Genomic DNA, 23,696 nt, shown 5'->3' on the forward strand with positions numbered 1-23,696 from the left:
CCTGTTGGGAAATTTATAGATCATACCTTGAAACAGTTTACAGCCTCTTTAAAATACATTTGCAAGGATTCTTGGGATTTCCTCAGGGGCTTACAATCCCTAGAATACCATCCAGATTTTTTGTTAGTTACTATAGATATTGTTCAACTTTTTCCCGGTATACCACATTCTACAGGATTAAATTGGTTTAGTGATGTTTTAGTCAATGAAGCTAAGCTTGTTCCCAATACCACCAACTTATTGGTGGAACTTATGGAATTGGTTCTGGAAAACAATTTTATATGCTTTAATGGTCAATTTTTTAGACAAAAATCGGGCGTTGCAATGGGGGCAGCCTGTGCCACCGTTTATGCAAACATTGTGTTGCATAAATGGGAACAGACATACATCTTTGGCACAGAATGGTCACGATATATTAGGCATTACGTCAGATTCCTTGACGATATTTGCCTTATATGGGAAGGCACCAGGGCCAGTGTCCAGGAATTTATTGATTACATCAATTCCACCACCTCCTTCTTAACTTTTACACATTCTTTAAGCTCAGATAGCTTAAATTATTTGGATGTGTGTTTAGTTAAGGATAATGTCAATAATAGGTTTAATTCTAAAGTGTTTAGGAAACCCACTTATTCAAATGCATTTTTGCATTTTCAAAGTAATCACCCTGATTATCAAAAAAGAGGAATAGTCAAGGGTCAATTTATTCGTGCCTCCAGAATGTGTAATACATCACAATTTTTCAGAGAAGAAGTTAATTTTTTAAAAGCAAGATTTTCTGAAAGAGGGTACCCAAGTGGTTTGGTTGAGGAGCTGGCAAAGGAAGTGAGCACCAATAGGGGGACGAAATACCAACCACTGCTGATTAATGCAGGTATGTTAAATTGCCAAACAAGCAATAGATTGCAAAATTTTGAGCATAAAGTATACATTCATACTTTTGGTATAGACTCGAGCACTGTAGAAAGCAGTGTAAGAAAATACTGGCCAATTTTGAGACTGGATGACAGGTTGGGCAGTATGATCCCAGAGTTTCCCAGATTCGTTAGACGGAGGGGTACCAACTTAAAAGAAATGTTGGAAATGAAACAGACCAAACAAACAGGTTTAAATGTGAACAATAGAAAAGAAGGAACATATAAATGTGGAATGTGCAAACAATGCCCAACGATATTTAATGGACACAAATTATATTTACCATCAAGAAAATTTTTGTGTCAACCGAGGGGCTATTACAATTGTAATGCTAAATTTATTGTTTACCTGGGCTTATGTATGAAATGCAAAAGTTTTTACATAGGAAAAACGGAGAGAACTTTAAGAAGGCAATTTATGAGCATTTTTATGACATAACTAAAAAAGGAAACTAATGCTTTTTATAGACATTCCCTTTTTGTCCTGATATGGAGATTAAATTCATTATTTTGGAACAGGTAAAAGCAGATGTTAGAGGGGTGATTGGGACACCCTCTTCGGACACAAAGACTTGATATCCCAGGTAAGACTAGATGCAGGAAGGGCCAGCTCTAAATGATGCTTGCAGTATCAGCAGCGTCTTGAAATTAAGAAAGGCAAAATTATAAATTCAAGGCCATAGTGTCTGTAGGACCAACTGAAAGGGTTCTCCAGAGAGTAAGTTTCATGACAATTATTGACAGGCAACATAAACTTTGAATTTTTAAATCATTAAACAGACATATGGTTTAATATATACCTGGTCGAATATTATTTATAAGAAGGCCTGAGCATTTAAATGTATATATATTTGGTTTATTAATTTGATGTGTGCAGATGGATTTATTTTAATATTGTGTACATTTAATGGAAATTGAGCAAGTTTTAAATACGAGTGTGCTTGGTAGTGTTCTACATGTTTTTATGTAATAAGTTTCATTCTGCAAAAACTGTTTGAAAATATCCCTTTTGGGAAAAAATGGTTTAGTAATTTGAGGTTTGTAGATGGATTCATTTATTTTACTGTGCATATCAAATAGCAATTTAATGAGTTTAAAAATGAATGGGTTTTGCAGCACTTTGCATTTTCAACATGTAACAACTTTCATTTTGCAAAGGCTGGTTAAAAACATCCCTTGTAGGAAAAGGAAATGGGTTAAATGAAAATTTTTTTTCCAATTAATCAATTAATTACATAATTAGCTGAATTTTAAATGTATATAAGGAGTGTTCATTTGAAGGTTATTTTATCTTGAAAAAGCTCAGCAAAGGGCTGAGCGAAAGCGCTTGATGGGATTGTTGGTGTGAATATTCTACAATAAAGCGAAGGTTTTTTTACTCTACTGGCAGCCTTTTATTTTCTACTTGTGTGGAAGAAGGAGAACCAGCATTTGTTTTGGACTTTTTTGCCTCTGGATTTCCAGTGCCACCTTTGTAGCCGTGGAGCAATTTGTTTTACTGTTGTTCTCAGTATCCTGGATTTCTGTTTTCCTGCTTTGTGAATTATTGCCTTGTGTATGTCTACACTGTGCTGCTGTTAACTACTGTTGTTCTGCATTACTTTATGCATAGGTGTAAACACTGCTGTGTTTTTAGCTAGCTATGTGTGCAAGACACTCATACAATGGAAATTAATGCTAGGTATACTGTCTCTGCCTACCTGTATTAATTTTTTTCTCTCTACCCATGGTATTTTTGTCTCTCGCTCTTTTCCTAAATTACTTGCTCATAACTAATCTTCCTCCTCTCTGTTTTTATAGCCGTAGTGGATTTTTCCCTGCGGTTTTCTCCTGGCCACAGTAGGGGCAACACAGGTTTGAGGACCTTAACAGATACCCTGCAACTCTATCTGTCCGGAAGCCACCATTTTAAGCTTAAAATAATACCACTATGTATGTGTCCCAGTAAATAACTACTGCATAAGCTAATATTTTAATTAATGCTAGACTTTATAAGCACAACAAGAATTTACAGTTTTTTTTGCTAGTCACCACGAAAAGCAGACGCCAGCAGCTCCTATCCTTTCTCTTTGGTTACCCACTATCCTCATATGTTTCTGTGTATATTCTCCTGTTCTGCACTTTACCCTTCCCTGAATTCATTTCCAGCCTCACTCATAATTGCCTTTCCTAGTGCACCTGCCCTATTTTACTGTCTTCAGACTCTTAGATATTAATGTTTTTTTATGTTTTGCCCTGCTTTTAGCTGCTAATAATACCTCTCTCTCCCCCTCCAAAGCCCATCTCTATTGTAGCTTATTTTAACCATACAGCACTGGGTTTGCTTCAAGTAAATCTGCTTGTGTAGCTTGAGGCCAGTGTCCTTTTGTAAGCTTACTTCTGCTCATATTTTATTTATTTTTATTTTATTTCTGTGACTATACCTTTTAGAAACTTTCTATCCTTGTCTCTCAAGCTAGTTTTTCACTATATTTTTCTGATTGTTTCTATGACTTCATCTTGACCAGGGTGCTAGCCCCGCTCCGTTCGCCCCTGCTACGCTCGGGCTCACTTCGCTCCCCTACCCTACCCCCATTCCCACCCAACCCCATTACAATTACCTTTATACCTAACTATCCCTCCCCTTCCTGTCCCACTAGCCACTACAAGTCCACTTCCTGCCTATTGCCACAACCACCTTACTAATCTGTCAATCTTGTCAACACCACTTCCTCTATGCTACTGACTCTCTACCTACTCTGATCATATTTTATTCCAACATGTATTATTTTCTAATATCTTCTACACTACTCCTTATTCTCTCTATCTCCACCTATTACCACTCCAATCTCTCTGACCCACTCCTATGTTCACCAACTTCTGACTCATACAACATATATCCAACTACTTCATCTTTTACTATCTCCCCTAATCTCTTTACTACCTCTACCTCAAGCCTATATAAACTATCCATAATACAGGTTTTTAAACCTTCCCACAAAGCTAAGTCAAAACTATACAAACTCCATCTAGCATCTACTACATGCTCTCTCCTCACTAAAAACCTACTTTGTTCTGGAGATATCCATCCCAACCCTGGCCCTTCTTCTCTCCCCAAAACTACCTCTGCACTGCCCCAGTCTTACTCCTCTAACAGTCATCAACATCAGTCAAAACAATCATCTCCATCCAAATACTTAACTATTTACTCATTGCATATTCAGAGTCTAGCTAATAAAGTCACTGAGCTGCACTCATGGATAGCTCTCAATACCTCTCACATCCTCTCCCTCTCTGAAACCTGGCTCAAGCCACAAATCTCAAATAGTGAAATACTCCCACCAGGTTATAATATCTTCCGATCTGACAGACCTGTAAAAAAAAGGTGGTGGCGTGGCCATCCCCTACTCAAACATTCTTAACCTCTCACCATACCCTTCCCCAATTCCTGACTTCCTCCCAGCTGAAATCATCATCCTTAACTGCCATCTGAATCCCCACAAAAAACTTGCAATTGCCTCTATCTACCTTCCTCCTGGTAACAATCTGCACATCCTTGAAAACATCCTATCCTGGTTCTCCCACAACATACCATATGAGACACTTATCCTTGATGATGTCAACATTGATTGTTCCAAACTCACAACTGACTCCCCCAACTCAGTATCCACCTACACTGCTTCCACCAACTTATAACATCTCCCACTCGCTTCCATAAAAATTCCACTTCCAGCTCCATCATAGACTGGATCCTTACCAATTCCCCCCACCAATACCACACTCCCACCACCTTACCTGTCTTCCTCAGTGACCATCTCCCTAACACCATCTTAAGACACTACTCCCATATTCCTAAACCCCACCTTATCAAAGGCTGTCGAAAACTATCGACTTTCAATTCACCCCAATTTAACTCCATTCTCCACAACATAGATTGGTCCATCCTAAAACACCTCCCCCTAAACGATGCTGTAAGCACTTTCAATAGCATCTTCATGAATACTCTAAACTCCTTAGCTCCCTCTAGGAAGATCAGAGTAAAATCAAACTATGCTCCCTGGCTCTCCAAAGAGACTAGGTCCCTTATGAAACAAAGAGATCATGCTTGGAAAACCTGGACTAAAACTAATCAACCACCTTTTCTTCAAAAATACAGACAACTGAGGAACCTTGCAAAAAAACAATACAACTAATGACAAAAAGTTATACTATAGCTCTGCTCAGCTTAACAACAAATCCAATCCTCGAAGATTTTGGTCAACTCTCAACAACATCCTCTATCCTGGAAAGCCCTCTAATCCCTCCCCATACCCTAACTCTTCCTCTCAGGAAACAGCTACCTTCCTGAATAAACACTTTTTAATCTCTTCCATCTAAAATCTGGTAACCTCTAAGCCAACCTCTACTTTGACACCCACCTCTCCAAGTCCCACTAACACAACTTTGTTTTCTTTTGAGTCAGTTCCCATTACTGACATCAAATCTCTACTACTCAAGCTAGAACCTTGCTCTCCTTCCACTGACAATCTATCTCCTACATTCCTCAAACTTGCTGCTGACTCAATTGCTTATCCTGTATCTATACTAATTAATCAATCTATTATGGAATCAACTGTCCCCACTCTTTGGAAATCTTTCTTCACTATCCCTCTTCATAAAGGTGGAAACTCCACTGACCACTCAAACTACCGACCCATTGTCATTCTGTCCCCCCTCTCCAAGATATCAGAAACGTGTATTCACTCACAGCTTCTCAATCACCTCCTCACACACCACTTACTTACCCCTACCCAACATGGATTTCATCCTCACCACAGCACCACCACTGCCCTCCTCTCCTTCACTCATATCATTGCAGAGGCCCTAGACAACAATAAACTCATTTCTTGTCTCTTCCTAGATCTCTCCAAAGCCTTCGATACTGTCTCTCATCCTCTACTGCTATCCAAACTCGCAAATCTCCACCTATCCCTCTCCACACTTGCCTGGTTTAATAGTTACCTATCTGGCAGGGAACAATCTGTCAAATGGCTCTCATCCTCCTCACCTTTCCTTCCCATCTCCACTGGTGTTCCCCAAGGCTCCATCTTGGGACCCCTTTTGTTTAACATCTTCACCAATGATCTTTACACCTCATGCAAAGAATCCTCCCTTATTCAGTATGCCGACGACTCCACACTTATATCCATCTCAAATAACATTCCTGAACTACACTCCCTGACCCAACAGGCCCTACTATCCACTGAACAATGGCTCTCTCACAACCTATTGATCCTAAATCCCAAAAAAACCAAACTCCTACTTTTCCTTCCCTGTTCTTGTTCTCATCACAAAACCTCCTTTTTATTACATCTTCTAACAATACAAACATCCAACCTGACACCCACACAAAACTCCTAGGGGCCATTATCGATGACGAACTCAAGTTCAACCTACACATACTCCAATGTATAAAAAAAACAAACCAGAAACTAGGTCTGCTATATCGGAACAAAAAATTCCTAACCCCTGAATCTAGACTTACCCTGGGCCAGGCACTCCTTCCCCTCCCTCTTATACACCGCCCCAGTTCTTACCAATATCCAGGCCTCCACTCTAAACAAACTGCAACAGACTTACCATAAAATTGCCAGATTCATTACTAACTCCCCAAACAACTCACACCACTGCATTTCTTTAAACTCTCTTCAATGGCTTGAACTTCCCCAGTTTCTGCTATCTTATCAATTTCATATGCTACACTCTATTCTTTATAAACCCTCCTTCTGTCCATCTCTATCTTCCCTAGTCTCCATCTACATCCCAACCCGGACCCTCCGTACTTCTAACCAACAATTACTTGATATCTACCACCCAAAAAGGTCAGTAGGCAAACTACTCTATAACCACTCCCTTGTCCATGCTTGGAACAAACTTCCCCTTGACTTACGTTCAATCTCCCACACCTCACACTTTAAAAATGAACTAAAAGCTTATTTTCTCAATTCCAGAACCTGCCCTTGCCATGACCCTACCTAAGTCTTCCTTCCCTTTATGTATGCTCAAAAGGACCATACTTAGTACCTCATTACACTTCCCTCTCCAATGTGTCTACTATGCATTTGCACAATTTTATACCAACAAAAAATGTTTATTGTTGACCTATTGAACTATATCAATGTAAAATTGTTACTTAGCTTCTTTTTAATGCAACTTTAACTTTATGTATGTAACCCAACATATATGTGAATCATTTTGCTATAACTGCTATTATATCAATATTGTTTAAAATTGTACTTGTTTTAAAATGTATTACTGGAGCTTTTCTCCTCGGGTCTCCACTGAAAATGGGCCACAAGCCCAGTTGGACAAACCCGGTTAACAAATGTCAATAAATAAATAAAATAAATAAATAAATAAAGGCCTGTGTTGAGGAAGGAGTAAGAATTCCCTAAGCCTCTTTTTGGAGTCAGTGTAATCCTGGCTTTCCCAGCGGAAATGCTCCCTAAGAGTATGCAAGGTTTCACCAAAAGAAAAATCTTCTGGAAAGGAAGCAGAGGCAATGGAATCTTCTGCATCAGAATCCTAATAGGTAGATAAGGGCAAATCCTGGTAATCAGAAGGAACAGAAACATCAGATTCCTGATCAGATGAATCAGAAGGAAAATCAGTTCTAGGTTTCTTAGAGGGGGAAGGCTGGCTTCTCCTAATTAAGGTAATAAGGTCTTCAGCCATTCTAAGCATTTATTTTTTTAGGGGGCCTATATTAGAACACCGAACTTTCAAATTTCGAGAGTTCTAATATCGACCCATTTTCAGTGAACGCTGAAAATATCAAACAAACAGAAAACCAAATTTTTTCCTAGGGAAAGAATTCAGTTGTCTGTTTCTGTTGCTTTGGTATTTTCAGCGCTATGGTGGAAAGTTACAGGTCAGGTTCAGGTAAGTGTGCGATTGTGTGGACGTGAGGGTTAGGGCGGGGTAGGTGAGTTAGGGTTAGAGCACGGGTGAGGTGACTGTGCGATAGTGACGGACCTTAGGGTTAGGGTTTGGGTTAAGGTAAGTGGATAGTTAGTGGTGCATGTATAGTTTAGTGTAGGGTTAGGTGTAAGAGTTTAGGTGTATGTGTGTGGACTGCAGTTTGTTTGGTGTACTTGTGTTATGTATATTTGTTTTGGAACAGCAATTTTTTTCCCTAGGAAAAAATTCGCTGTTCTGTATGTTTGATGTTTTAAATTTTCGATTAATAAGGGTTCGATATTAGAACACTCAAAATACTGAATGTTCGGTGTTCTAATATAGACCCGTTTTTTAGGCATATGGGCCTGAGCATGCGGTATGGACATCAGTTTTCTAGGTGTGGTGCGAGTTTTAGGCCTGGATAAAGAAGATGGCGTTGATTTAAAATGCAAGTCTGTAGGCCTGGAATACACTCTCAGAAGCCGATGCCTGCACAGTGGCTCCGGACTCATCCAAGGTGGAGACATCCGCAGATTCCATAGTCGAAGAAGCATCTCGCAGCATACTGGACTCCGAATGGGTCTCAGTAGAATCTGAAGTAGCGGGTATTAGGGGCTGCGAAAGTGCCTCACTGAGTACCGGCGGACTGGTGACTAGCTTAACGGAAGCATCGTCGGCAGTTCTGGACCTATGCAGTCTGTCTCTGTCTTTATCCTTACTTTTTTTCAGAAGATTGGTAGTTGGATGGCTTAATGAAGCCATTTCGGAGTACGGATACTGAGGACCAAAATAATCTGCTGCAAAGATAGCCTGACGGTGAATAGTTCAGTGGTTGAACAAGGCACAAAACCGACAGCGAGGGATGTCGTGGTCTGGGCCTAAGCAGGGAATGCAGTATGAATGAAAATCTTTGAGGTATTTGCTTTCCACAGGTAAGACAATTGTTAACTTTTACTGACAATGGTTGGAGCAAGAAAAAAGATCCCCAACGGGGTACTTATCTTTTTTTTTTTTTTTTTTTTTTTTAAGACTTCGGTTCTGAAACTCGAAAACGAAAATTTCAGGAGTCGGCCAACCGGCACTTGCGAACTACTTCTGCTTCGGGCACCGCACGGCAAGAAAGACTGATGTAATGGCATCGGCTGCATGTTTTATACCCCTGATGACCTGACGCCATGGAAGACGAGACAGCATCCGACGCAGGAATACAGGACTCTGGTATTCAGGCTGGCTGAGGGCTACCTGCAGGCAGATAACCCAAAAGTGATGACTACAACAGTGAAACACGAAGAACATCAGGGTTAAATTCAGGCTACTGATCCTTTTGATGAAGTAGTTTCCAGTAAAAGAAGTGAGTCAAAATTCTGAATCTGGACAGGAAGATGAGCTTCGGGAAAAGAGATATCCTCTTTCTTTTACTGGAAACGAAGATGAGAACACCCCTGAAGAAGGTCTATCACAGACAAACTCTTTGTGCCAAAGCCACGGCTTAAAACGCAGTACCAAGGAATGCATTACAGTACCTTTTGGGAAGTCAGCCAGGCCGGGTAACTATATCATCAATAAAACACCCCTAAATATTGATTCACTACTCAGGGATCTGTGAACGCATGTAGGTAGTCACCTAGCCTTCGACCAACATATGTCCAAGGTAGTAAGAAAATCCTTCCATGTTTTTTCAGTAAATATGCAGCAAAGATGTAAAATGTAGAAAACTGTACACAATCTGTAGTTGATATTGCAGTAGCAAAAATGCAGCATGACTTTGAGAAATAACCATTTTACATATACACTCACACTCACACTCACACACACACCTCCTTAGTTTGTTCTTTCCTGACAAAAGCTATAGCATCCTAACTGGGATGGAGCTTTTTGGTTTTGTACCCAAGTTTGCTTTAGAGGATGTTACCTGGAATAAAAATTTTGATCCAGCAAGGAATAAACAACCAAGACTCTTACTAAAACAAAAAAGGTAGGATTTGTCTGGAAGGACAGTGCCAACCAAATATTTCCCAGCTCTACTTTACTCAAGAAGCCCCTTAAGAGGTTAAGTGATCAAATTAGTTCTTAAAAGATCAGTCAATCAGCCTTTGCATTTTGCTTGGAATCGTCAGTGGACTTCACGGACTGGGAACAGAAAAAAATTCCTTTTCAAGAACTGCAGAGGAAAACAAATATATTGCCTGTCTTTCAAAGTCAGTGAGGCCATGTCTATAAATTTTTCCTATGCATACTTTGCAATTGCTAAATGGTCTTAAAAGTTAGCGGTACACATATTACAGTTCTCTTCAGCTAGTGATAGCAATACGACTATCTAGCTGATAGATAAATGGCATTAGAGAAACACTATTTAAAACTTTTTATTTTATATTTTCCTGTGCAGACGCATATTTCTCTGTAAATTTTCAGGAGTACTGCCTAATGCCTTTGATTAAATAATTTCATTATTCAACTTCAAACACTTGTGTATGGTGGTTTATTAATTTATATAAGGACAATTGTACAACAATGGTGAAATATAACTGCTGGCATCCACCTTTAGTACAGAAACCGCTCAACCACAGCTACCATAAGTAATAATGTTGCTAGCTTATTTTAGAAGTGTGCAATAATTGTGCTCTGGGTGCACTAGATTTAGCTGGCTGGTGGCAGACTGTTAATAAAAACAGGAAAGAGTAGTAGTACGAAAAACATATTTTAGTTTTTCCTTGGAATTACTGTGTGTGTGTGTGTGTGTGTGTGTGTGTGTGTGTGTGTGTGTGTGTGTGTGTGTGTGTGTGTGTGTGTGTGTGTGTGTGTCCATGTAACAAATTTTAGTCAAGATAACAGTTACTTTCATTAAGACAGCACTGAAAAATAATGGGCTGAGAATGAGGTGTACAAAATTCTCCAGTGGAGAAGCGTGAACCTTATTTGGTGTGGCAGGCAGGATAAGGCCAAGTACTTTGTGTATATTACTGTCAGCACTGCAGGACCATCCCAGACACACTCCAAATCTTCAAACTTGTATCTAATCTCATCCCATGTAAGCCCATTTACCTTCATTGCACCACCTAACTCAGTGTTTGTAATGGGTAAAGGGAGTAACAGCCAGAGAATACAGCCGTCATTCATAAAGGGTTTGGGAATTTTCTTAATTATTCTAATGCAACCTCCTCCCTATTAGTCAGAAAGCACTGTGCAATGTTCTCTATGTTGACCCCAGTGCAGGTGCATACTCCCACAAATCTTGCAGCTCTGAGCTAGAATAATATGTGCTCATTCGGCAGGCTCATGCTCCCCGAGTCTTACGTGCAAGAGCTTCACTTCTGGACCTTTCTCTAGACAGCACTCTTACAGTGGGAATCCATTAACACCCTCCACGTGAAATGTTATTCCTTTAATTTTTTGGATAACAAAATATCTAAGAAAACTTGTTATGTGTGCCCTAGGCCATAGTAAACTTAAATAGCTATCATACTCAAATATATTACACATTTTGTTAAAGGAAATTTGAACACAGCTGTGTTTCCTAAACTTCTTGTGAACAACTGTTATTTAAATTATAGAAGTATGCAATCTGGGTGGTTAAAAGGGAATATTGTGAAAGAGCAGTTAATTAGGATCAGTACATGGACCCAATATTTAGAAAGATACTGGTATGAAACACATGCTTTAAGAAAAAGTTCCTTAAAAAGGGCTATCGACAGAACAGACTAGTTTTTGAAACAGATATAAGTAATCCCGCTGTCAGCGATGAAACTGACCAATTCAGTGTACATTGATTGATTTAAGAAAATTATTGAAATAATTGGAGAATCCTTAAAGGGCTTCTAGTGATGGCTGAAATAGTGATGTAAGAAACTTCCTTTACAAACGAGGAAAGGCTTTCACAAAAAAACAAACATTGAGATGAAAACTTAATGGTAATTGTACTTATTGTACTTAAAGATAAATGTTCAAATATTTTTAAATGGCTATTTCTTGGGGATCCCAAGCACTGAGTTTTGGTCAAAAATGTAATCTATGTAGCCTGCTATGTAGCTTTGTTCACGTTTTTTTATATAGACAGAACCTCTAGGAAACTGCAAAAAGGAATTTATGAATATACTTATACTGTGAGGACCAAAGATGCAGGAAATGCCCCATTTAGGCACAGTTTGGAATGTCCTGACAGTTGCTTCAAGTTTGCTCTTGAATATATTAACTCTATGCAAGATAGGAAAGACAGAAGAATTACTGGATTCAAGGGGTATGTTTGGCATGTGAAACTCAATGCATGCATTAGATATGGTCTAAATGGCACGGATAAAATTAAAAACTTTTTTTTAAAAGAAGATGATTATAGTATTGATCAGCTGACCAATCACAATTACTTTTCACTATTAAATTTTGTTTTTTGCTTATGGATTTCACAGTCGGAAGAAGTCCATTACATGAAAGTTTTTTTTTTATTTTTGTATTTAAGTTTTTGCATGAATTGCTTTAATGTTTTTATCATTTTCATTACTCATTCTATAACTTGTTATGTTTGCAAGGAGAGTTTTCAGCAGTCAATGTGAGCCGGGCTGAGTTTTATATTCAATCATTGCTGACAAAAAGATGGGATTTGTACAACTTTGAATTTAGCTATGGAAAAGTAAAACAAAGCTGTCTGTATACTGATGATGGTGCACCAATAATATTTAAGGTTTTTAAGTCAGTTAACAGTCAGTTGTTTGTCAGGCTGGATACATGTGAATGTTTACGTTTTACCTTTCTTGAAAAGATGAACAAAATATCATATAAAACACATCAGTGTGCAGTATACAAATAAACAAGCAGTAAGGAATTTTTATTGAAAAGCCATCTTCAAAATGTCAATGTCAAACAGGAGACTCTGTGAATAATGAGACAGCAAGGTTCTTCTGGGCTCCTGCTAAGAGTAAAAGTAGAAAAACAATCAGCCAGTCAGATTTAAAACTGAAAAGTTTGTCAAAAACAGAAGAAGCTTCTTGAGCAGAGTTACTTTTTATCACTGTGGAAGAAGCTTAACTTGGAAGGGAAGGCCATCTGAAAAATGCTTTCTTCATGAGACGCTGACAAAATGGCTAGTTTCTGTCACTAAACTTTACAACATAGTAACTTCAGTTTGTCACCCTGCCATACTTTTTTTTTGCTTTAGTTGATCAAAACATCACGTTTAATGTATATTTGGTGTGATAGGTTTGTAGACAGAGAGGGTCACAAAGTTCCATGCCTTCACTGAATTAGGAATTTATCCCTTGTTTTTGGTTAGCCAAAGAGTTGACGTATTATACTCTTTACAGTTTCTATAATATTAGATGAATACGATTTTTCAGGAAAACCATGAGGCAGGGCATTACTGAGATGGCTATGAGTTTCAGATCGAATGGTCTGGCAGCAAATCCTGAAAAGCCATGTTGACAGGAGCCCAACTTAAATTCATAGACATTTCAAAGCCATTGAATCCAATGACCATTCTCACTTTGCCAATATCATCCCCTCAGGCAGCAACTCTTTTCTCCATCCTTTCTCCAGGAGGGCCATATGGGTCAATCCTGGAGTAAATCTGTGGATATGCAAACAGCCATCAAGTTTGTTTATAGGAAGATTGGGAGTTGCACTATTTAACATGCTGGTGAAGTTTATTCCAGAGGTTTAGGAGACACTGGGTTATAACCCTATCCCTTCATTGTGTTTTACTTATTTGTTAGTGAGGATTTAGGTCCCTGGTTCTAGTACTGGAGGAGGTACTGCACTTGTGGAGAAACAGAAGGTCCAGGACAATCGGGTCTCTAATGGTGAAGTAAGGAAGACAAATATCTCTCCTGAAAAAGATCAAAATATGATGAATAAAGGGGCAGAGCTTCCAGCCTCTCTTAGTATCTCAGGGAATTTAGGCCTCTGATGTTTTTGGTTAGGAACCTTTGGGGTCTTTCTTACTGTTTGATTTAGTGAGAGACATCCTAAAGTACTACTGTACTCAATAATTGACGTGATCAATGCAGAGTATAAGGAAGTGATTATCTCTTTAGACCGTGACAATATTACTCTGGCAATTAGCCAAGCTAACTAAAAGAATTTTCTGACAATCACAGTTACATGACGGTCAAACAAGAAGGAGCTATCAACCCAAGTACCCAGGTCCCCAACTACATCATCTTCCCTATAGTGTATATCTTATCTTTAGGTGTTGAAATTCTCCACTCACAGTCTTCAATTCTTTTTGTAATGCTGTAAAAAGTACAACTAACAGATGAAATAATGAGAAGATATTCTTTCAGCTGAATCATCTAAGGGCAGTGGCACTTTTTTCAGAACAGCTACAGAAAATTTTTGTTCAGAGACTTTGCCTTAGGATTGAAGATCACTTCTTTTTCATTTGTTCAAGTCTGCTAAGAACAAGCTTCTTTTAATGGTGAGGATTTTTTTCTTTTGTATTGCTGGTTTGAATTTCCACTGAATCTGCCATTTCCAGGGCAGTACATTGCTGCAACAATTCAAGTGAAGAAACAAATCTTCATGCAGCTTAAAAAAATGTCTTATTTACGGTGAGTATCAGAAAGAAACAGGAAAGGACTACCACGAAATAAAGCATAAACGAAATGTATTCCAAATACATAGAATGAGTGCTTTCACTTGCTGCCAGGGCATGCTTCTTCAGATTTCATCAAACTAATTAGATTTCAGATAATATATACACTCCATATAATTCAATTAAAAACATTTATCTAATTAATTAAACAAGGTTAACCTATTGTGATACATTTATCCATTGAATATTCCTAGCTACATCACTTCAGTGTGAAGCTATATTAAATTCACTGAACTGAAGCCAGCAAAGCTATCTAAAAGTTAGCCAAATAACATGATTAGCTTAAGCTAATCATGATGTCTGTTATCGATAAAATCTTTTTATATAAAAATATATGTAGAAATAAATAAATAAATGAAGAAATAAATATACAATAATCTTTCCTTCACAAACACATCATAATACATAATGAGTACATGTAACCTATAATACTCCCAAATAAATTAATGGATGAGTATTATAGACTCAATCCATTCAATAACAAAATAATAAAATAAAACAAAAATATATAAAATGTATAATAACTTACGGAACTGTGGAATATATATATATATATATATATATATATATATATGGTTCTACCGAGCTCCAGAAGATCAGAAGACCTGCAGAACATCGACAATGCAGAAGACCGACGGATGACAACACCAACGCCGATGCCGACATGGGGAAAGGCTGTGTGAGTATGCGTAGTGACGGACGTTAGGGGGTGCGGGCAGGTAAGTGTTGACGGTCTGTGGTCTGTGGGATAGGGGTGGGTTAAGTGAGTTAGGGTTAGGGAGCGATAGGGGTGGGTTAAGTGAGTTAGGTTAGGGGTTTATGGACTGTTTATGGACTGTCGTGATGTGGTTGTCGGTGTTGTGTGGTTTCGGCTATGTCAGGTAGAACCATATATATATATGATATATGAATAATTCATATTATATAAATTTCATAATAAAAATTCTACATATAACAATAATTTATAAAAGTCAAATATTTCTATTAACTGACTAACTATCTGTGAGCAGCAAGTATGGGTTTAATACTAACAAACTGGTTAAGACCAGGTTCCATATGTGCTCGTAGTTTAAAAATCCAGCATAACTCTACTGACTCAATAATTCATGTTATCCCCACCCCTCTTGTTCCTAGTGACCAACTGTAATACCCTGAATTTAAAACAGTAGTCCGTATAGACTGCAATATGTTTAGCTAATGCACTCTGCTGATTCATCTTTCTAATGTCATACATATGATTATACAGCCTATCTTTTAATTTCCTTGATGTCATCCCTACATAAAAGGCTGTGCATTTCATACAGGTCGCTAAATAAATGAGGTTTATATCTTCACATGTTGCATAAACTCTAGGTATAAATACATAATCAAATGCAGGATGAACAAAATGCTGCTCATTTATAATAAGATTACACATTTTGCATTTGTTACATGGAAAAGTGCCGGACTGCATCCGTTTCCTATGTACCACATCCTGTTCTATGTGAGTGTGTTCTATGCATAATATCCTTTTAAGATTCTTACTGTTCCTATATCTAAACAGAGGTGACTCTCCTATAATATTTGTAATACAGGGGTCAACGGTAAGCACATGCCAATTCCTTCTAATAATATCTACTATTCTTTTGTTATCATTAGTATATCTGGTTGTAAATGCAATTCTAGAACCATCAAAAACTTTTCTAGTTCCAGTAGAGGTCACACATGTACAGGCTCCATCACTTCTCAATGTATCTAAAACCGATCCCTTGATTTTACCCACCAAAGCACTGGTGTACCCTCTTTCTATGAACAGTCTCTCCATAATGTCCAGTTGTTCATACATGTCTAAATCATCCTTACAAATTTTAGTAATTCTTATGCATTGACTTTTGACAATGTTTGAAAATACAAAGCGGGGATGCATACTGCTATAATGCAACAATACATTCTTCCAACATGGCTTCCTATATAGAGAAGTGGATATATGGCCCTGTGAATCCTTATTAATGGTTATATCCAGAAAATCAATCTTGGTATAGGATAATTCCAAAGTAAATCTTAAAAAATCTGTAGTTGTCTCTAAATAACCTATAAAGGCCTTAAGCATATCCATACTACCTCCCCAAAAAAGTAGTATATCATCCACAAATCGTCTATAGAGAAGTACGTGTGGAAAGAATGCACTGTTGAATAAGAAAGTCTTCTCCCAGCAGTGCATCACAAGGTTTGCATAAGAATTAGCACATGGGGTGCCCATGGCAACACCCCATTTTTGTGCATACAATGCATCATTAAACATGAAAACACTATTAGACAACACAGTATCTAATAGTGTACATATAAGTATTTGTTGTTCATTACTAAATCCATCTATTGAATTTAGGATGTCCACAATAGCTTCGATCCCATAATCATTTGGGATCGAAGTAAATAAATTCTTGACATCAAGGGTTACCAATATGCAGGAAGAAGGTAATTCCTGTGCTGATAAACTATCTAATTCATCTATTAACTGGTATGTATCTTTTAGAATAGTAGATATACTTCTTGTCAAGTGTCCCAGTATAGTTTCTATATAAACTGATATATTCTCGGTCACCCATCCTTCTCCTGCCACTATGGGTCGCATTGGAAGGGGAAAAACATTTTTATGGACCTTGGGTAGGCCTTTGATATAGGGAATCAGCAGAAACTCAACTAAAAAGTAATTATATAGTTCCTGTGTAATCTGTCTACACATTAACAAGTCATATAGATCATCATATACCTTCCTAACTATTTTAGTGAAGGTTTTATGATTAATCTTAGTATAGGTGTTCGTATCTTGTACCTTATTTAAGGTGCAAGTTTAAAATAAATTAGCAGCAGGACATATTCAACAGTAAAACAACACTAATTTAACAATTCTAGGCAGCACAAAATGAGAATTTGTTTGCAAATACTAAAAATATAGCTCCACTTTTAAGAATAAGCCCAGCACTAACTGCAAGAAGTGCTTAGTCTATGTCAGCCATCTTCTCAGTCTCAACCCATGGAACAGGTGTTCTCTCTTATCTAGGACTCCTCCCGGTTATCCCTAATCCAAACCCTTTTCATAAGTTCACTTTTCTGAGCCAGGCACTGTACAAGATTTCTTACAGCATTTGGAACCAGCAGCACCTCACCCTTGGTGTCATTTCTTATGTTCCTTCTGTAATTTGCCCCTGCTAAGTCAATGGTGCCCATGTGTTCTACATTATGACATGCACGCTCCTCTTGCCATCCTTTTGAAACATGCACATTTCCTGGCTTGTCCTGTCTAATCTCGGACTGGAGACAAGTTTCAATGCCATTTGTCTTTTCAACTATAACTTACTGAGCAGCTGACATTCCACATGACAAAGTCAACTATTACTAGAATTCCTCCCGACCCCCTTCTCATATGCCATGCCTGCTGAAGTCCTTCTTAGACTGTCCACACTCTCCTATCTATCTACATTATACATTCAAGTTACCTCACCCAAACCTTCCCAGCACAGGATAAAAAAAAATATTTTTCTGGCACCTGGCGCTGCAACACAATATATAAATAAAATAACTTTAAAGCAAATATTTCTGAAAGGGGAATCAAACTTACCAGGATGCTGTCTACTTTACTCTGCAAATGTTTTCTGTGAAAACATAAAATGAAAAAAAATATGTTTATTCTGCAGCAAAATTTGGCAATTCTAGAGAAGAACTAGCACAACCTAAAACAATTGTAATTTTAGTTTCCTGCAATACAGCATACACTGAGAGTACACATTTTCACGATATACTAACTTGCTCCTACTATTACTACAACTCAGAATTGTGCATAAACTATATGTATTTGGAAAGAGGAACTGATACAAGGATCAGAAGCAAACTGAATATGAACCATATTCATGGAACAGACAGATCAAATGCAACTAGTAAAACAGTTACCTTTTAATACCAGTAAACATACACACACAACACAGTTCTGTTTTTTTCACTACACTAACAGGATCCTGATTCTAATTAAGCCATCTAGCCCAAGGTCATGAAACTCAATAACATAATTCATTCACTTATTAAAGATTTATGCAGGGAATGGCCTGCAAGGACACAATTCCATTTTAGGAGACAGATCGCAGCACAGCTTACTTTGTTGTACAAGGAGTCCATGAAAGGTGCAGAGCGATGGATGGGGGCAGTTAGAAAAACAGAAAGATGAAATGTAGTGCTTAACAGGGGAGGATAAAGAAAGGTATGCTGATTCAAGTGCAGGAGTATAAAAAATAGTGATAAGAAATGTATGTTTTTACTAGAGATCTCACCCTAGTGATGAATGTGAGCATGACCAGGACTGGGTAAGATACTGCTTGAGCTGGAATTTATAACTTGGGAGTTTGTTACTCATTTTTACTTGTGTAGTGATGCTGCTCTAGAGTTTAGAGATGTAACAAGAGTATAGTGAATCAGCGGAAGAATTATTTGCTTTACTAGTGCTTAGCAGAAATTTTTCACCAGAACCTAGGTCCCTTGTAGGGGTGTACGGCAATAGTATAACTTTCAATGCAGAGCATTTTTCAGGATAATACATCAGGTTGTATGCTATAACTATCTGTGAGCATTCTATGTAGTTGTTATGTTCTAGTCAGTTTAGCTGGCCTAAGGCTTGACAGTGGGGGGGTTTGGTGTGCAGTGCTGGTAGCAAATTTAGCTACTTTGTAACAGGAGGACAGTTTGAACTTTAGTGTCGAGCTTATGTTTGTAAAGATAGGTGAAGACTTTAAGAGGGTGGGAAGCAACTATGATGGGGCTATGTTTTTTTTGGTTGATCTGTAAGGTACTGTTTTGCCCCAAAAAGAAAGCCCAGTTTTTGTGTCTTTTTAAATCTCTGAAGACTATTTTCATCAAATTTAAGACTGCCATCTATTACAATGCCCAGCAATTCAGTATGTGGTACTACCTCAATTTTAATACTATTTGCAAATGTAACCAAGAAATATTTTTGACAGAGATAATATGTTGGGATGAAGAGCATCAGTTTTTTTTTATTGGGATTAAGAAGCAGGTTTGAATTTTTTATTCAGGTTTCAATTGAAGAGAAAGAAATTTGAGTGATTTCTTGGAGTCTGGATATTGTACATATTAAAGTCAAATCATCTGCGTATTGTACTATATTTACTCAGTGTATGGCAGTGTAAAACTTGTTTATAAAAATATTGAAGAGAAGCGGTCCTAGTAAAGAGCCCTGAGGGACAACTTTAGTAAATGGAAGAGAGGTGGAAAGGTCCTGTTGCCATTTGACTGCTTGCTGCCTTCCAGATAGATAATTAAGGAACCAAGTAAAGGAGAACTGAGAGAAAAGAGTTCAGTAAGCTGATGTGATACAGCGTCAAATGCTTTGGATAGGTCTAGGAACACTGGTTTATAGTGTTACTGATGTTGAGGAGGGTTGCAGTTGTGCTGTAGTGTAGCTGAAACCAAGCAGAGTTTCATACAGCAGATTATTTGAATTTAAGTGATATAGAAGCTGAGCATGAATACATTTTTTTCAAATATTTCTGATAGGGAAGTTGATTGCAATGGGTCTGTATATATTAAACTCTACAGAATCCAGTCCAAGGTCAATTGCCTACCAGTGCTATTGTGAGGTCTAGTAACTGATCCAATTAACTATGTAAAGCCATATAGGTTTATGGAATTAAATGGGGTGCTGCTATTGAAAAGCTGCCAGTCTATATTTGGGTCAACAAGGCTGTCCCCATTTGCGGAAGATAAGATCCGCAACTTCCTGATTCAGAGACCACTCGTGAGGCATGAGGATAGCCCTGCTGAGCCTGTCCGCTATGACATTGGACCTCCCAGGGATGTGAGTCACAATCAGAAAACGTTGGGAGGAAATTGCCCACTGCCACAGTCTGAGTGCTTCTCGACACAGGGGGTAGGACCTGGATCCACCCTGCTTGTTGATGTACCACACCACTGACATGTTGTCTGTTTGAATTGCAATGATCCCAGAAGGAAGAGAGTCCTGAAGGGCTTGCAATGCTAGGAGCACGGCTCTCATTTCTAGGATGTTTATGTGCAGATGGAACTCGTGAGGCTGCCAAGTGCCTTGGACTGTCCTGTGTCTAAGTCTGTACCTATCTAGGTGATAGAGACTGACAGGGCAACAAGGCAGATTTTTAGAAGTTTATTGTAATACCTAACTGGGAGCAGATTGTGATTGTGTAGTCCCTGGCTTGAAGAAGTTGATGCCTGGTAGTAGCAGTGAGGAGCCAGTCATCTAGATATGGAATCACCTGGAATCCTCGATGTCTCAGGTGAGCCGTGACCACTGCCATACATTTGGTGAACACCCTGGGGGCTGTGGTGAGACCAAAGGGCAGAGCTCTGAACTGGTAATGACTGGCTCCCAGCCGGAAGCGAAGAAATCTCCTGGAGCACATGTCCATCTTGATATGGTAGTACGCGTCCTGAAGATCTATCAAGCACATCTAATTGTCCTGATCCAGAAAGGGTAGAATGGACTGTAGCGTGACCATACGAAACTTTGTTCTTTGTACAGACCTGTTTAGTCTGCTGAGATCCAGAATCGATCTCCAGTCACCTGTCTTTTTTGGTATCAAAAAGAACCTTGAGTAAGTTCCGGATCCATGCTGGTCTGCCGGGACTTCCTGGATGACTTTTTTTTTTTTCTAGTAGTTTTGAAACTTCTATTACTGCTTGGTCCTTCAGACTGGGTGGAACATCTGGAAGGGATTTCCTTGACGGTAAGGGTGGTTGACAGAAGGGAATTTTGTAACCTCCGGATATAATGGATCATACGCATCTGTCTTACGTTAAATCTTGCCAGTCTTTTGGGTACAGTGAAAGTCTTCCCCCGACTGCCTCCAGAGGTGAGCAGCCGGGCAATCCTTCAGGGATGCTGAAAGGGCTTATCAGAGAAAGATTCTTTGTTGCCCTGGTTCTGCAGACCCCCTCTGCCATGAGGGCGGCATCTCTTGTTATTGTTTCACCCTCTGCCCCTGGAGGAAAAATTGCTACGTGTGTCAGGCAAGGCTCCCTGGGATTTTCAGAACCACATTTTGCCATTCTTCTGACCTTTGAGGTACGGTCTAGAAGGAGTGAAAAAACGGACTCCCACGGCAGAGAGTCTTGCCTTCTTGCTCACACCTAGTCAAAGTGTCTTTCACCTGTGGTCCAAAAAAAAAGGAACCATCAAAGGGGGTGTTGGTGAATGACGCTTGAAAGCGTTCCACAAAATTACACAGCCGCATCCATGCATGCCTCCTAAGGGCCACACCCATACCTGCAGCTCTACTCGCACCATCGGCTGCATAGGAAATGAGCCTCATGGAGGAGTTAACTACAGAATTAAGCATCGCCAGCTGGGAAGCTACTTTAGCTTGAGCCCCCTCAGCTGATGGATCTTGAAGGGTATCTCTGAGCTCTTTAAGGAGATCCCTCTGAAGCCGGGTAAAATGACTTAAGTATTTCAGTGACCACATAGAAAAGGTCGCTGAGGCGAACATTCGCTTCCCGTATCTGTTCATGGTCCTAGACTCCTTGTTAGGAGGATGGACGATGAAGAGGTCTCTGCTAACTCTTTTTTAGGTGGCTGCTACCACCATGGCATCAACAGGAACACCTTTGGTAAGGAACTGCTTATCTCGAGGTGCTGTGATGAATTTGCCAGGTCTCCTCGGAGTTGGTTCCACTGTATCCGGAGCTGACTAAGCCTTTCGAGCCACCACTGCCATAAGTGGATCGAAAGGCAGAGAAACCCAGGAGGTGGAAGGTCGGGAACTGAACACATCCAGAAATACAGACTCATCCTCGGTAGGGGCTAGGGGATTCCAGTTCCCCCTCTGCTTAAGCATTTCTAGGATGTCCAAGAAGGAAACATCTTCAGAGGGGGATCTCGGGGACTCTTCCGATTCATCTAAGTCTGCATCAGAAGTGACAAACTCAGGGGAATCAATGGGCTTCCTCTTGCACGTCTTCTTACGAGGGGGCTCCTCTGAATGATCAGGGGAGGCCTCGGAAGAAGAGGAAACACCCATTGGGGTGCCCAGGAGCGCTGGTTCCCTACACTTGGGGTCTGGAGGAGGGAGCAGAGGTTGACACAGGCACTACAGGGGACAGAGCCAGTGGGGCTGACAGTGGAGCTGACTCAGTGGCCAGCAGACTCCTCATGACATCGAAGGCATCTCTGCCACGATGCAGAGAAAGCTCCGGTTCTGAGGAAATCAGAAACTTTCTGCACAACGAGGGAGATGGCTCCGAGGCCGATGTAGGAGCCGAGCTCACCTGCGCTGAAGCTCTGAGAGGGAGAACGGGGTTGGACAAGGGTCCGATGCCACTTGCCCCCTCGGAGCCGATGAGGGAGTCCCGGCGCCCAGATCCCTCGACAGACGGCACCACTGAGGTGATCGGAGCTGAGGACGGAACCGAAGGAGATAGAGTTATTGGAGCCGACGGTTCCACTACTTGAACCCCAACGAACTCTGGCTCCGAACTCAATGGAGTCGGAGGAGGAACATCGATAGAAGTGGACGGAGCCGACACCTGTTGAGGAGGGCTGGACAACATCTTGGCAAGTGCCTGAGACTTTAGCAACCTACTGACCACTCTCTCCACATCGTGATCCGACAGCCTGGAGGATTGAGAGGAGTGAGAGGATATGTGACTGCGCTCGCTCTGAAGCAAGGGAGACTGAGGAGCCGAATGTACCGATTCCAATGAAGGGGCCTCAGCCTCTTGTGGCTCCGCGAAGGCTCCGAAGTTTCTAATGGAGCCGACAGGGAGATAGTCTTATCAGTGCCAGCCGGAACCGAAGTAGAAGGTAGAGTCTGAACCGAGGATGGCTCCGAACTTGGAGCCGACGGCTTGGTAGATTTAGGGGATTTCACAGGCTGAGAGGTCTTGGCCGGTGAATCCTGGGGCTTTAAAAGACCCCTAAGAATAAGTTTATTCTTACGTTCCTACAGGACTCTTGGACTAAAGGCATGGCAGATAGAACAAGAGTCCTGCAGGTGCACAGCACCTAAACAATAGACGCAAGAAGTGTGCCCATCTGTCAGAGACATTTTCTGACAGCATGAGTCACACTTCTTGAATCCAGACACTTTGGATTCCTTTGACATCCTGAAAGAAGGAAACAACAAATACTACAACAGCTACCAAAGCAAAATACAGTCTACACAAAAAACACACTGTACTACAAGACTATAACTAAAGGATTTTTTTTTTTTTTTTAATAGGAAAGCCTCTAACGTAAACGGCTAGCCTATGAAAGAAAGGAAGAA

General features: G+C 39.8%; 1 protein-coding gene across 2 annotated transcripts in view; it reads right to left on the minus strand.

Moving 5' to 3' along the window:
- RFX5 (regulatory factor X5) overlaps nucleotides 1-23,696 on the minus strand; it is a 654,045-nt gene that overhangs the window by 465,159 nt on the left and 165,190 nt on the right. For both annotated transcript variants that reach the window (XM_044080629.1, XM_044080628.1), the window contains exon 3: nucleotides 18,011-18,044. In XM_044080629.1, the coding sequence (XP_043936564.1) occupies nucleotides 18,011-18,044 (34 nt within the window). The remainder of the gene's footprint in view (nucleotides 1-18,010; nucleotides 18,045-23,696) is intronic.

This window comes from Protopterus annectens, chromosome 8.part0 (assembly GCF_019279795.1).
Source record: "Protopterus annectens isolate FY-2018-M chromosome 8.part0, PAN1.0, whole genome shotgun sequence".
Classification (NCBI taxonomy): domain Eukaryota; kingdom Metazoa; phylum Chordata; order Ceratodontiformes; family Protopteridae; genus Protopterus; species Protopterus annectens.